Genomic DNA, 16,427 nt, shown 5'->3' on the forward strand with positions numbered 1-16,427 from the left:
AAAAAAAAAAAAAACTTCCCTGCCCGGGCTGTAATCAGAGTGGCTCAGATTACACATGTGAGCCACCAGTGCTCAGATTTTTAGTTCAATATTTAAGACAACCCTTTAAGGGCAGTAGACCTGTTTCATAGATGGAAAAACAGAGGTTTAGAAAAGGTTAAGTGGCAGAGAGCAAGTATCCACAAGGTTAACAAATATCAGAGCTAGATTTCAAATTCAAGGCTCATTTCAACTGCTATCCAAGGAACAGAAAGGAGGGACCTCTACTGAGAGAGGTGATGTGTGATCTGAGTTTTGAGGTACAGTAGCAGGAGGGCATATAAGGCATCTGAATGAAGGGAACAATCTGGGCATAGGCAGAGAGATGGAAGTTCACCAAGATTATCTGACTAGAGATAGGAAGCCATGATGCCTATCGAATCAAGATATCTCATATCAGAAAGTGTGACCTTAGTCTTTAAAAGTATAGGACACAATAGGGGCTGGGAAGGTGGCTCAGTGGTAGAGTGCATGCCTTTGCATGCCAGAGGCCCTGGGTTCCATTCCTCAGCACCACATAAGCAAAAAGAAAAAAGCCAGAAATGGCACTGTGGCTCAAGTGGTAGAGCGCTAGCCTTGAGCTGAAGAACTGAAGGACAGAGCCTATGCCCAGAGTTCAGGCCCCATGACCGGACCCAAAAAAACAAAGTATAGGACACAACAGCTTTTTGGGCTGGCTTTGTTCAAAGCCTTAGTTCAGAGTAATGGAAGTGTCATTCTGATCAGGTCCATGAGGAGAATATACTTGGGTCCATTTTCATCTGTCAGTCACACAATAAAGTGGATGGAATAAGCGTGTTAATACGAATCTCTGCTTATTAGAAAGCTAAAGCTGAACATAGTAAAGAAAGAACAACAGGCATAGAAAGACTTGGGTCCAGTTCTTGTTCTGTCTTTTACCACTAAGTTGGTTAGACCTCTTATGGCCCGTTTCTTCATCTGTAAACAAGGTAGGAATTAAATGAAAAGAATGTAAATAATATGACATTACAAATGGGGTGCGATTGTGTGGATTTGCACACTCCCAGCCCTCAGGAGGCTGGAGCAGGAGAACTGCTTGAACCCAGGAGGCCGAAGTCAGCCTAAGCAATACAAAGAGACCTCACTTCAAAAAAGAAGTTGCCAGGCGCTGGTGGGTGGCTCACGCCTATAATCCTAGCTACTCAGGAGGCTGAGATCTGAGGATCTCGGTTCAAAGCCACCCCAGGCAGGAAAGTCCATGAGACTCTTACCTCCAATTAACCTGTGGCTCAAGTGGTAGAGCACTTGCCTTGAGCTTAAGAGCAGAGGGACAGCGCCCAGGCTCAGAGGTCAAGCCCCATGACCGACAAAAAAAAAAGACAAAATGAGATATCCTGAGAAGCTGAAAGTAAAGTAGAAATAGTAAACATGAATTAGAATAAAAATGTAAGAAGTTCTCTTCAAGAGGGAGGACAATTCTTAGACTGTAGGAAGGTAAGCCTTGGCCTAGGGGGACTGAGCAAGGTAATGCCATCCCATGAATCACATGGCTATGAGAATCTCTGAAAACATCAATGTATCCAACCACATCAAACATGTCAAACTGTTACCATCCTGTCCCAGACTATGTGATTGTAACCTTGGATCTTTCTAGCCATACCTTCTTTTCCTTCTCTAAGATCATTTGATCCTTCTGATGTAACATCTTCTTCAGAGTTGCCACCTCTTCCTTCAGCTGGGCAATGATGACAAAGTGGTCAGTGCCTGGTGAGTCCAGGGCCAGGTCCGGGGAAAAGCTGAGCAAGAAAATGGAAGAGGAAAAAAAAAATCGTAACTTAAATGGATAAATTTTCTCTACCTGAGGATGTATTGCAGACCATGTGACTCAAACTCTTTAAGGACCCCTGTAAACTATTTGAATTCCCAGCATCAAGCATGTTGGTCCATTCTCACAAAGCTCAACAGTATTTGCTGAACTCAAACTGCACCAAGAAGTTGGAAGTCAGAAAACGATATCAAAACAAACCACAACCTGGCAGCACTTTCCCTCACATTTACTACTAAAATAGATACCATATCCCATTTAAAATCCTCATGTTTTACTGGTGAAGAAGCCATGGCTGTGATTAACTTCCTTAGAATTCAAGAATTCTGGCTAATCCTCAGTTGTAAGCATAGAAATTCTGCGCTATGATGAGGTACAGCCAGTCCCTTTTCTACAAAGATGAGGCTTATGGGGAAGGAAACCAGCTTCACTTATGCTACACTTGACGGTCATTTCCAATGTCAAGAATTTTATCACCTGGGCACAATGACACACACCTGTAATCCCAGCATTCAGTAGATGAAGGCATGAGGATTATGAGTCTGAGGCCAACCTGGTATATATAGTGAGCTCTAGGCTAGGCTGAGCCATAGTACTATCCTATCTCATAGAAAGCAAAAAAAGAATTATGTGACAGGACAGGAACAAAGAGGGGCAGACTTCAAAACCACCCCACAACTAGGGTTTCCAACAGTCGGTATAGCACCTGAGCACTCCATTTTGTCCAAGTTGCCAGATGGAATCTATGTCCTTTCAGCAAAGTCCAGAAATTATACCAAAAAAATGTGTTTTCACATACAATGAACAGTTTAACCAGTGAGGACCCAAGAGGTACCTCAGACCCAAAACAAGGGATCACTGCTAGTTCTCTAGAGAATCCCCAAAGGAAACCTTTTTTCTCTCAGAAGAGCCGTTTCTTTCTGAATTTTACCAGAGTAAGACTTTATTGAGGCAGAGCAAATGCAAAATCAAAAGTAAGTTCTCAAAGGAAATAGACTGTGGGAAACAACAAAGGAGTTGAGTGGCTTTCAGAACAATCTAAAGCAAAACAATAAACCTACGTCCTTTTCCTAAGGCTTAGGAAAGCCTTAGGGAGACTTGAGTGTCCCTGTGTTAACAGAGCAACACCTTGTGGTTCTTCCTGTGGTTGGATTTTTTTCCTCTATCTTAAACCACATCTCATAATCAGCATTTCTCTACGCAGGAAGAAACCCCAAAGAGCAAGCCTGACCCTGGACATAGTACTTCATAACTGCCAATGCAAACTTTTCTATGGCTAGAATTGGAAGACATGATCCATTGACAAGATTATTGCCACCTGCCTCTCCCTCCTGCTGACTTTGAACCATGATTCTCAGATCTCAGCCTCCTGAGTAGCTCGGATTCCAGGCATGAGCCACGGGCACCCCACTCAACCTAAATCTTATTTAAACCCATAACTACAGCAATGAATGAAGCAAGAGGAATGAGACAGTATATGATTTTCCACTGCCAAAGAGCAAATGCTGCTTCTTGAGAGAAGAGTCTTCTTGTACTAATGAATGGTTGACAAAACCAGTTCTATCTTGTATTAGAACCTAATCTCTCTGGGTCTTAACTCCTAGTTCAGTAACAACTGCTAGAAATAAAAAAAGACAGCTAGGTTAGTAAGGTAGAAAAGTCTCTTTCAAAATATCCCCAATGACAGTGAACTTCTTTTCCTGGGAAACATTTTGTTAATGTAACTTTCTGTAAAAAGCTGTTAATTTAAGAACAATCTTCTGTACTCAGGAACAGGTCAGGAGAATAAATGAAGCTACATGGAAAAGTGGGGCCTTTAGAAAGGGTGTGCACCTGGCTCGGCATCCTGGTAAGTTGCCTGTCCTTCATAGTGGGAGCATCCCTCTTTCTGAGCAATGGGGCACTGGAGGCTGAGAAGAATGCAGGGGAGTCTAAGAACACATATATCCTGAGGCCCATTTTCCAGCAAAGGTTCAGGCCCTCTGTGTTTAAAGTCTGTATCAGATGAAATGCCTCCGCTCACAAAACATTTATTAGAAACCGTTAAAGACAGGGCTGGGAAGGTGGCTCAGTGGTAGAGTGCTTGCCTTGCATGCTCGAGGTCCTGGGTTTGATTCCTCAGCACCACATAAGCAGAAAAAGCTGGAAGTGGAGCTGTGGCTCAAGTGGTAGAGCGCTAGCCTTGAGCTGAAGAGCTGAGGGACAGCACCCAGGCCCAGAGTTCAGGCCCCACGACTGGACCCCCCCCCAAAAAAAAAGAGAAACCATTAAAGACAAATTAAAAGAAATGGGATTTGATTGATATAAAATGGTAGTGCAAGTACTCATTGGGGAGCAAAGAGGTGAAGGAGTGTTCATGGCTGCCCTGTGTTTCTGGAATGCTGACACTGACCACGACATTCATGATGTTTTTATGAATGATAGTTTCTTCTGTGTTGTAGCAGCATTTGGGTGTTTCTACTATTGAATCTTTGAAAAAGGTGGGAAAGAAGAAACGTGAATTCTTTATATTGTTAAATACCTTGACAAAAAAAAAAAAAATGACAAGCCATGGGGCTGGGAAGGGGGTTCAGTGGCAGAGTGCTTGCCTTGCATGCATAAGGACTTGGGTTCGATTCCTCAGCACCACATAAGCAGAAAAAGCTGTGGCTCACATGGTAGAGTGCTAGCCTTGAGCTGAAGACCTGAGGGATGGCACCCAGGCCCAGAGTTCAGGCCCCACGACCGGACCCAAAAAAAAAAAAAAAAAGAAAAAAGAAAAAAAAGTAGCTGGTTCATTTTCTCAAGGAATGAAAACCACACCTAACTTCCACTTCCTTCAAATTGAAAAGTTTTTGTTATAATTTCAACAAATTAGAAATCATTGAGAGGTAGGTGAGAGACTCTGTAGAATACGAAAATGCAAACGACTAAGTTATCTTATAGATAATAAGCCATTAGAGAAAAGCTAAGATAATGTGTTTTGTCTACAATAAGGAAGACTAATAGATAAAGAATAAGGGAGAAGAAATAATCATATGCCTCTATGCTAATGAGAAGGGAATAGGATAGTTTGAAAAAACTGCACACACACACATACACACACCCCTACCTCCCAAAATCCTATGAGGCGTGAGTGAGGCGGCTACAATAAATATTTCAGATACAAGACTACAAGTCAGGCACCTGTGGCTCACATCTGTAATCCCAGCTACTCAGGAGGCTGAGATCTGAAGACTGAGGCTCAAAATGAGCCCAGGCAGGGGCAGGAAGTACAAGAGACTCATCACCGGTTAACCACCAAAAAACTCAAAGTGGTAGAGTGTCAGCCTTGAGCAAAAATCTCAGGGACAGTGCGTAGGCCCTGGGTTCAAGCCCCAGAACTAGTGTGTGAGCACATACACACAGACTAATTAAGCTTAGTATAACATGTTAACATGTGTACCTCAGGTATATAGGATTAGAGTAAAAGGTTGCCAAAAAAAAAAATCACAGCATTGTCAGAATGCTTTTTTCAAAATGCATTACAAGCAGAGAAGAACTCTCAAAAAGTAAAATGGGCAGCAAAATATAATGTTGTGCTACAAATATTTAGAAATGCAAGTGAGAGGAATGTTCTACTACAGGAACATTTAAATGGAACAAAAATACTCAAGTGCATCTCATTCTCTCCTGATCCATCATCTGCACTGGGCTGATTTTCCAAAGGCTGCAAACTCTGGAATAATCCTCACACATAGAGCAACACTCCTTCAATCCCATCTCAGCTCAGCTCAGCCCCTCCAAACCAATCCATGCCCTGCTTGGAGGCAACCACAGGGATGTATCACCATGAAGTAAGTGTTCAGCACTTGACTTAGACTCAGGATAGGAGAATTACTTAGGACTTCAGAATTGAACTACTATTAAATCCAACAAGTTCTTATGGCTTAATGACAAGCCTCAATTGATAAACAGTTACTGGTACTGCTTATCAAGTTGGTAGAGCAGCACCAACAAAAGGCTCATGACAGCTACAGGCTAGCTTCCAGCACACCCTAAACAGAACTTCTGTTTCAAGAATTGTATATGTATTGCAATGTGTATGCGCACATATTCCAACTGGCTCACCTGTCTCCATTAGCTGTGATTGACTCAAACTTGGATTTTTTCTTTGGGATTTCATTTTGAATTGAAGATGTAGAAAGTGTTTTCTGGCTTTTAATGGCAAAAATAGAGAGACACACATTAGAAATCAAAGATTAAGAAAACAGCACAATGAAAGTCTGTCAAATGGACCCTTGGAAGACAGGAGCTCTTCTGTCTAAGAGGTTATTAGTTTTGATTATTTAATGGATACTGGATGTATGGGTAGCTTGTTTTCATAGGACCAAAAACATCATCAGCCTAAAATATTATATTAATAACCATGAAAACAGGACTGGTAAGACTTCAATAGTTGGTATAATCTGTCTTTTTTTTTTTCTTTTTTGTCAGTCATGGGGCTTGAACTCTGGGCCTGGGCACTGTCCCTCAGCTCTTCAGCTCAAGGCTAGCACTCTACCACTTGAGTCACAGCACCACTCCCAGTTTTCTGGTGGTTCCTTGGAGATAAGAGTCTCACGGACTTTCCTGCCCAGGCTGGCTTTGAACTGAGATCCTCAGATCTCAGCCTCTTGAGCAGCTAGGATTACTGGTGTCTTTTTCTTTTTTCTGTTGGTCATGGGGCTTCAACTCTGGGCCTGGGCACTGTCCCTCAGCTCTTCAGCTCAAGGTGAAGGCTCTACCACTTGAGCCACTTCCAGTTTTCTGGTAGTTTATTGGAGATAAGAGTCTCACAGACTTTCCTTCCTGGGGCTGGCTTTGAACCGCAATCCTCAGATCTCAGTTTCCTGAGTAGCTAAGATTACAGGCCGTGAGCCACTGGCACCTGGCTTTGTCTTTACTTTTAAAAGCACCTAAACATTACAATCACTGTCTCACATGCATCTTAGGGTTCTGGATTATTCCTACTTTGTAGAAACTGAACACAGCTAGTAGTAAAGCTATGACTAGAAACCAGGTTGATGTACTTGAACTCTTGGTCATCCTCCCTGTACTTAGGAAACTAGTAGTACAGCAGTCCCCCACACACACAAAAAAACCAAAACCAGTGTCAGCCTCAGGAAGCTCACCCAAAACTGATCTTAAAACAAAACCTGATTTTTATATTTGATGAGCCGTGATATAATTTGACCTACACTTTATATTAAAGAGCAATATGGGTTAAGAAAAAAAAAAGAAACCTGAAAGCCTATCCTTGATATATATAAATTTGGGGCATTACTGGGGTTTGAACTCAGTATCCAGTGACTGCTAGACAAGCACTTTATCACCAAGCTATGGCTCCAGCCATATGTATACTGGCTATTTTCTTTTTTTTTTTTTGGGGGGGGGAGGGTCCGGTCGTGTGGGGCCTGAACTCTGGGCCTGGGCACTGTCCCTCAGCTCTTCAGCTCAAGGCTAGCGCTCTACCACTTGAGCCACAGCGCCACTTCCGGCTTTTTTCTTTTTTCTTATGCGGTGCAAAGGAATCGAACCCAGGGCCTCAGGCATGCAAGGCAAGCACGCTCTACCACTGAACCACCTTCCCAGCCCTATACTGGCTATTTTCTGAGATAGGGTATTACTTCCTGCCCAGGCCCATGTGCCTGAATTAAACTTTGGGGCGGGGCTATAGGAATTCATACTTTTTTTGGGGGGGGGCAGTTGTGGGGCCTGAACTCTGAGCCTGGGCGCTGTCCCTCAGCTCTTCAGCTCAAGGCTAGCGCTCTACCACTTGAGCCACAGCACTACTTCTGGATTTTTTTCTTTTTGCTTATGTGGTGCTGGGGAATCGAACCCAGGGCCTCAGGCATGCAAGGCAAGTGCTATACCACTGAGCCACCTTCCCAGCCCGGAATTCATACTTCTAAAAAAAAAATTTTTTTTTCCGGTTGTGGGGATTGAACTCTAGGCCTGGGCACTGTCCCTCAGCTGTTCAGCTCAAGGCCAGCACTCTACCACTTGAGCCACAGTGCCACTTCTGGCTTTTTCTCCTTATGTGGTGCTGAGGAATTGAACCCAGGGCCTCATACATGTAAGGCAAGCACTCCACCACTGAGCCACCTTCCAAGTCCCTTTTTTTCTTTTTGTCGGTGATGGGGCTTGAACTCTGGGCCTGAGCATTGTCCCTCAGCTCTTCAGCTCAAGGCTAGCACTCTACCACTTGAGCTACAGCGCCACTTCCGGTTTTCTGGTGGTTTATTAGAGATAAGACTTTCACAGACTTTCCTGCCCAGGCTGGCTTTGAACTGCAATCCTCAGATCTCAGCCTCCTGAGTGGCTAGGATTACAGACGTGAGCCACTGGTGCCGGGCCTCTCTTCTGAGTTTTAAGACTAATAAAACTCTTCTTAGTAGCTCAAACTCAACTTTTTTTTTTTTTTTGCCAGTCATGGTGCCTGAACTCTGGGCCTGGGCACTGTCCCTCAGCTCTTCAGCTCAAGGCTAGTGCTCTACCACTTGAGCCACAGCACCACTTCCAGCTTGTTTTGCTTATGTGGTGCTGAGGAATCGAACCCAGGGCCTCATGGATGCAAGGCAAGCACTCTACCACTGAGCCACCTTCTCAGCCCCTCAAACTCAACTTTTGAAATTGAATTTCTCTTTTTTCCCCTATGGGAAGAAACACAAGAGCTATTTATTTACTTACTCAGAGGTGCTGGGACCAAACTCAGAGCATCAGAAATGCCAGGGACTCTACCACCCAAGCAACATCCCCCCAAATCATTTTCTTCTTTTTTTGTAGTGCTAGAGTTTAAACTCAGGGCTTCTGCTTGCTTGCCTCCAGCCCTGTTTTGCTATTTTTTTTTTAGGTCTGAGATTGGGACTCAAACTCAGTACCTCATGCTTTCACTCATCAGCTAGCATTCTGCCAACTGAGCCATACCTCCAACCCAGGTCCTATTTTTGAAATAGAGGGTCTCACTGCCTGTCTAGGCATGTACTTGGACCACAATCCACATATTTTAAGCTTCCAATTATTTTTGGGATGACAGGTGAGTACCATATCTGGCTTCTCTTTATTGACAGGGAGTCTTGAAGACTTTTCTTTCTGTCTGGACTGACCTGAATACAAGATCTTCCCAGCCACAGCCTCCCACATAGCCATGACAGGCACATGTTGTTACACTCTGCTATTTCAAAAAGTTCAAGGGCCCTCTTGAACTTTTCTACAGTTCTCCTATTTTCAGCCTCCAAAGTAGCTAGGATTATAGGCGCAAGCCACCAGCACTGAGCTCCAAAAAAGCTTTTTTTATTAGCCCCTCACCCCTTTTCCTTCCAATGTACTCCCTACTAATCAGGAGTAATTATTTTTAATACAGATTTGGTCCTTTCCTCATACAGACCCCATCCCTTTAGTGGCTTTGCACTAACCCCAGGATGAAGTTCACATTGCTGGGCAGGTCTAGACCCTTTCCTCCCTTTCCCCAGCTTCCAATCACAAGCTCCAGCAGTGTAAAAGGACTTAGAGCTGGGCGCTGGTGGCTCACGCCTGTAATCCTAGCTACTCAGGAGGCTGAGATCTGAGGATCGCAGTTCAAAGCCAGCCCGGGCAGGAAAGACTGTGAGACTCCTATCTCCAATAAACCACTAGAAAACCGGAAGTGGCGCTGTAGCTCAAGTGGTAGAGCGCTCGCCTTGAGCTGAAGAGCTGAGGGACAGCACCCAGGCCCAGAGTTCAAGCCCCACAACCGAAAAAAAAAAAAAAAAAAAAAAAAAAAAAAAAAAAAAAAAAAAAAAAAGGACTTAATTCTCCCAGGTTCTGTGTAGACTCATGCCCACCAGTTCTGTGCAAATGCCATTCCCTCAGGCTAGGGTGCCCCTGCCCAGTCTTCATTTGATGATTCCAATTCTTCCAAGATAGTTACACACCAGCTCTCCTGTGAGCCTGCCTTACCTGACTTCCCAGGCAGTTAATTATTACTGTCTCTCATGCCTGAATCTTGACACATTTCCACTGTGGGGCTTGCTGCGTTACACTGCAATTCTGTCTTCTCTACCAGACGGCACAGTCTTGGAGAGTGGCATGACTCTTTTATTCATCTCTGTATTCCCAGCAGAGTCCCTGGCTCATAAAAGCACTTAATGTTTACTGAATAAACAAATCCACACTGGAAATAATGTCAAAAAATAACTAAAATGTGCTGAGTACTTTCTACGTGGCAGTTATAAAAGTAATTGCTATGCATGTACTATGTAATTTATCTTCACAACAGCCCCATGAGGTAATACAATTATTATTTTCCTATTTACAGAGGGGGAAAAAAATTGCCCAAGATTCCCACAGAGAATTTGGCAGGACCAGGATTAAATGTGATGTGAGCCTAAGGGTTATATTCTGAGTGGATCCCACACTGGCAAAGTATTCCGCACTAGAACATCTATCAAACTCCTGACTAAATACACATAAAAAATTGCACAGCAGGCTAGAAAGTTGGCTCAGTGGTAGAGCGCTTGCCTTGCATGCATGAAGCCCTGGGTTCAATTCCTCAGCACCACATAAGCAAAAAAAGCTTCAAGTGGGCACTGTAGCTCAAGTAGTAGAGTACTAGCCTTGAGCTGTAGAGCTGAGGGACAGCGCCCAGGCCCAGAGTTCAGGTCCCAAGACCAAAAAAACCACAAAACCAACAACAAAAAAAATGAACTCCCTGGAAAGGGAAATGTCCTGGAGAAATACCCTCACTAATGCTGAGAAAACAAGTGAAGTAACTTTTTGCTCAAGGCTAGCATTCTACCACTTGAGCTACAGTTCTACTTCTGGTTTTTGGTGGTTAATTAGAGATAAAGAGTCTCATGGACTTTCCTTCTTGAGCCAGCTTGGAACTGTGATCCTCGACCTCAGTCTCCTGAGAACCTAAGGATTAGAGGAGTGAGCCACCAGTGCCTGGCAGTTCCACAGAACTTTAAGACCCAATACAGTGCCAGGAAATCCCAACACCTCAATGAAATCTCCCTGGCCCTTAAGGGACATACAGAAATTATAAAATAGGGTAAGCTAGATACTTCCCACAAACTAGTAACTAGAGAGAAAAAGGGAAGCTTCTATGAGATGTATCTTCCAGTACTGCTAGTGTGGGAAGCCGGGCACTGGGATCACCTGTTGTAGTGGCTGCCACCACTCAGGCGGCTGTACTGCTCCTTCTCCTGATGGCTGCTGCGAGAAGAGCTGCTCAGGTGTTTCCTCTGCTCTTTGGTCTTCTGCAGGACACGTTTGTATGAAAGTGTGCATAGCCAGCACAGCAATTTCCCATCTACCTGCAAGACCAGAGAGAGAGTAAAGAGAAGGAAATGGAGGGTAGTGGCTGAGGACATGAGCACTGGGAGAACTCAGGTTCTAGATCGGCCACTTGTGAGCTGTGTAACCCCAGCCAAGTTATGGGGTCTGCTCAAAGGATGTAGTGTCATAATGTACAGAAAGCACTAGACTTAGGCACACAAACACTGTTTAATACAGTCTTGGGGTTGAACATGTGGCTCAAGTCACAGCGCTTGCCTAGCAGGCAGAGGCTGAGTTCAAACCCCAGTAGTACTAAAAAAGGAGAAAATGAAGAAACAAACATAGTAATTTATCTTTTTGTTTTTCCGACTTAGCAATCAGACAAGAACAAAGTTCCCATAAGGATTTCAAAAGGTACAAATAGCCGGGCGCTGGTGGCTCACGCCTGTAATCCTAGCTACTCAGGAGGCTGAGATCTGAGGAGAGCGGTTCAAAGCCAGCCCGGGCAGGAAAGACTATGAGACTCCTATCTCCAATAAACCACCAGAAAACCAGAAGTGGCGCTATAGCTCAAGTGGTAGAGCGCTCGCCTTGAGCTGAAGAGCTGAGGGACAGCGCCCAGGCCCAGAGTTCAAGCCCCACGGCCGACAAAAAAAAAAAAAAAAAAAAATCTCCATGGTGCTTGCTCATTAAGGAAAACTCAGAAGGAAAAGACAAAATAAATAGGCAGCATCTTACTTTTGTGTGTGTGTATTAAGAACATTTAATGTACAAGACCCTATGTTGAAAATGAACTTTACAACTTTGGGGGTGGGGAGGGAGGAGATGGGGAGGTGGGGAGGAAAGGGATGGTAGGGGAAAAACAAAGGAGGGGGTAACAACGCTCGATAGGAAATGGACTCATTACCTTGCTCATGTAACTGTAACCCTTCTGTACAGTATCTTAACAACTATACATACACACACACACACACACATATACATATATATATAAATATACACACAAATTAAAAAACAACATTTAAAATCTACTCTTATCTGGCTCAACTGATAAGACCACCTGACTAGCAAGCATAGGCCCAGAGTTCAAACCTGAGTACTTATGGAAAATAATATCTACTCTCTGAGAATTCTCAAGAATACAATACATTGAGCTGGGCATAGTACTACGTAACTATAATGGCAGAAAAAAAATAATACATTGAACGGGAATGGTGGTACACACCTATAAGTCCAGCACCTAGGAGGCTGAGACAAGAACACTAAGTTTGAGGACAGCCTAGCCCTATTTCAACAAACAAAAGAATATGATATACAGTTAATAAGTCACCATGCTGCACAATAGGTCCCTTGAATTTGTACTTCCTAACTTCAGTCTTATATCCACAAATCCTTCCATACTTGTTTAATAACTTCTGTATGTCTCACAAAATGGTTTGTTGGAAAGAGTGCCCCAAGTTAAGACAAACAGACAAGCAGCTGCTAGGACCCTGTCCCTGCTGATGATGTAGCATGGTGCAGTTTTAAGTAGATAAAGCCAATTCCTTTAGAAAGACACAGCTATGAGTGAGGGAGCAGGGCACAGGTTTCTACAACCCTCCGAATTAGCCCCTCATCCCTTTTTCTTCCATTGTACTCCTCATTAGTCAGGGTTATTTTTTAATATAGATTTGCCTTCCTGCAGCAATCAAGACTGTAAAACCATTTGCAGGCAGTCCAAGTGATGGTGGGGAGGAAGGATTGGCTAAATTACTTGGATTGGGGAGTGGGGATTTGTGTTGATACTTTATGTATATCCTATTCCTCATATTGGATATTGTGCTCCATCTTTTATTTTTTCCTAGGGATTAAACATCGGCCTTGAATATGCAAGCCAAGTATTTTAATATTTGAACAGGGCCCCAGCCCTTGTGTACTATCTTGAACATAGCTTAATCATATCATTATCTAAAACATTTTTGCTTTGTTTTAGGCAGTACTAGGGATTCACACTTAAGGCTTCACATGTTCTAGGCACTATCACTTCCACCATACCCCCACAATCCTTTTTGCTTTAGGTGGTTTTTCAGATACAGTCTCATGCTTTAACTTCAGACCATAAGCCTCCTCCCTCCAACTCTCAAGTAGTTTGAATTACAAGTACACGCCACCATACCACCAAGGTATTTCTGAGATAAAAATCTCAGTAACTTTTGCCTGGGCTAGCCTCAAACTGTGATCCTCTAAGCTTTACCTCCTAAGTAGCTAGGATTATGCATGTACTAGCACAGCTGGCCTCTTGTCTTGTCAGCAAAACCTTCTTTTGCTCCCCATACTCCCACCTGTCAGCAAGTCCATCTGTGTGACTTTCTCTATCCATTTCCTTTAATTGCACTACTTCTATCCTCATAAAGCCATTCTCATCTCCTACTGCAAACACTGCCCAGATGATTACCCCATTTCCTAGCATGGGGCTTTAAAAAGTTGAACACAGCAGCCTAACAGGGCTTCTTCAATGTAAATCCAACTGTATCTACTCTCCTAAAAACCCCAGGTTTTCTGATCGTATCTAGTATAAAACACAGACTTTTTGCCTATGTGACCCTCAATGTAGCCCTGGCCAACTTCTACAATCACCTTTCCTTTCTCCTCCCTTTGTTTTATCTGCCTTCTTCCTGTTCTTCCCCTGTGCCAAGTTCATTCCTGCCTCAGGATCTTTGCAAGGCTGGTCCCTCATCCTAGAATCTTTGCCCTCCAGAGCTTCTAATCACTGTAGTGTTAATTCAAACTCTATTTTGTTCTTATAACAGGTAACACTGTAAAAGATTCTCTTGTGTATTACATGTTTGTCCACTCCCCTGGGAATGTGAGCTCATCTTTTAAGCTTGTTCTCTGCAGTATTTCCAGTGGCCAGACAAGTAGTAGTTGCTCAGTAAATATTTACCACAGAAGAGAAAACTAGTAATATAGCTCTTTTTCAGTACTTCAGCTTTTTTTTTGTTGTTGTTGGTCGTGGGGCCTGAACACTATGCCTGGGCACTGTCCCTCGGCTCTTCAGCTTAAGGCTAACGCTCTACCACTTGAGCCACAGCACCACTTCCAGCTTTTTCTATTTATGTGATGCTGAGGAATTGAACCCAGGGCCTCATGCATGTGAGGCAAGCACTCTACCACTCAGCCACCTTCCCAGCCCCAGTACTTCAGCTGTTAAGGGCTGTACTAACCAAATTCATTAACTTACAATGGAAGGGTTTATTTTCCCAGTGACCAGAGTACTCTTCCTCCGAACTAGGGCACCTACTGAGTCAAGATTCTGGAGAAAGCCGGGTGCTGGTGGTCACGCCTGTAATCCTAGCTACTCAGGAGGCTGAGATCTGAGGAGCGCGGTTCAAAGCCAGCCTGGGCAGGAAAGACTATGAGACTCCTATCTCCAATAAACCACCAGAAAACCAGAAGTGGCGCTGTAGCTCAAGTGGTAGAGCGCTCGCCTTGAGCTGAAGAGCTGAGGGACAGCGCCCAGGCCCAGAGTTCAAGCCCCACGACCAACAACAACAAAAAAAAAGATTCTGGAGAAGCTGAATTAGTAATCAGGAGCTAACTTACAACAGTATGTTATCCACATCTAGCAGATCACTCAAGCTTTGCAGTCCCCAGCCCCCAGTCTAATACCACTCCTGGATCTAGATGAATGATCTTGGACAAGTTTTCTCATCATGAATCAATTTTTTCCCCCAGTGAGATTAACAGTAGCTATTTTCTAGAGACTTTGAAAGATTTAATGAGATAGAAAAGAAAGAATGGGTGAACTAAGACAGGCCACCGGTGGCTCATGCCTGTAATCCTAGCTGCTCAGGAGGCTGAGATCTGAGGATCACTGGGCAGCCAGCCTGGGCAGGAAAGTCTGTGAAACTCTTATCTCCAATAAACCGCCAGAAAACTGGAAGTGGTGCTGAGGCTCAAGTGGTAGAGCGCTCGCCTTGAGCTGAAGAGCTGAGGGACAGCGCCCAGGCCCAGAGTTCAAGCCCCACAACCGACCAAAAAAAAAAGAATGGGTGATCTAGACTCAGAATGTTATGAGTTGAAATCTTGGTTCTATCATTTATTTCCTGGGTGATTTTGAGCAAGTTAATCTACCAATTCCTTAGTCTCTTTATCTATAAATGGGTAATCAGACTTTGGCGTTATTAAAGTTAACTGAGGGCTCAGAAGGTTGGCTCAGTGGTAGAGCGCTCGCCTTGCATGCTTGAGCCCTGGGTTCAATTCCTCAGCACCACATAAGCAGAAAAAAAAAAGCCAGAAGTGGCACTGTGGCTCAAGTGGTAGAATGCTAGCCTTGAGCTGAAGAGCTGAGGGACAGCACTCAGGCCCCACAACCGGACAAAAAACAAAAACAAAAAAGTTGACTGAGGGTTGGGAATATTGCTTAGTGGTAGAGTGCTTGACTAGCACGCATGAAGCTGAGTTTGATTCCTCAGTACCATATAAATAGAAGAAGCCAGAAGTGGCCCATGGCTCAAGTGGTAGAATGCTAGACTTGAGCAAAAGAAGCTCAGGCACAGTGCCTAGTCCCTGAGTTCAAGACGCAGGACTGGGCAACATGGCTCATGCCTATAATCCTAGCTATTCAGATTTGAGGATGACAGATCAAAGCCAGCTCAGGTTTGAAACCAGCCCAGGCTTTCTCCCTGAGATCTTTATGTCCAATTAACTACCAAAAAGCTAAATGAAGCTGTGACTCAAGGGATAGAGCAAAAAAATTCAGGGATAGTATCTAGGCCCTGAATTCACCCCAGGACCTGCACAAAAAATATTTTTTTCTTTTTAAATTGAGTTATCATTTATGAATTCGTTAGTATAAAATCTGATAGGTGATAATCAGTACTACCTATGATAGGGTTTTTTTTGTGTTGGCCTTGGGGTTTGAACTTAGGGACTAGGCACAGGGCTAGCATGCTACTTCTTGAGCTCCATTTCTGGCTTTTTAATGTTTAACTATATATATGAATCTCACGGACTTTCCTGCCTAGGCTGGCTCTCAACTGAGATCCTCATGAGGTTGACTGATAATTTTTGTTTGTTTTGTTTTGCCAGTCCTGGGGCTTAAATTCTGGGCCTGGGCACTGTCCCTGAGCTTCTTTTGCTTAAGGCTAGCACTCTACCACTCTAGCTCAAAGCCACAGCACAGTTTCTGGCTTTTTCTGTTTATGTGGTACTGAAGAATTAAACCTAGAGCTTCATGCATGCTAGGCAAGCACTCTACCACAAAGCCACATTCCCAGCCTGATAATTTTTTATGTGCCTGGCTGATAGTTTGCTTTTGATAGTTTAATTTTCACAAGATTACTTCTTTTTTTTTTTTTTTTTT

General features: G+C 43.7%; 1 protein-coding gene across 1 annotated transcript in view; it reads right to left on the reverse strand.

Annotated features, from left to right (window-relative positions):
- Fam76a (family with sequence similarity 76, member A) overlaps positions 1 to 16,427 on the reverse strand; it is a 73,267-nt gene that overhangs the window by 20,067 nt on the left and 36,773 nt on the right. The window contains exons 5-7 of the mRNA XM_013032240.1: positions 10,964 to 11,121; positions 5,915 to 6,001; positions 1,661 to 1,796 (exon numbers count right to left, since the gene is read on the reverse strand). Coding sequence (XP_012887694.1) covers positions 1,661 to 1,796; positions 5,915 to 6,001; positions 10,964 to 11,121 — 381 coding nt within the window. The remainder of the gene's footprint in view (positions 1 to 1,660; positions 1,797 to 5,914; positions 6,002 to 10,963; positions 11,122 to 16,427) is intronic.

Source organism: Dipodomys ordii, unplaced genomic scaffold (assembly GCF_000151885.1).
Source record: "Dipodomys ordii isolate 6190 unplaced genomic scaffold, Dord_2.0 Scaffold6, whole genome shotgun sequence".
Taxonomy (NCBI): Eukaryota; Metazoa; Chordata; class Mammalia; order Rodentia; family Heteromyidae; genus Dipodomys; species Dipodomys ordii.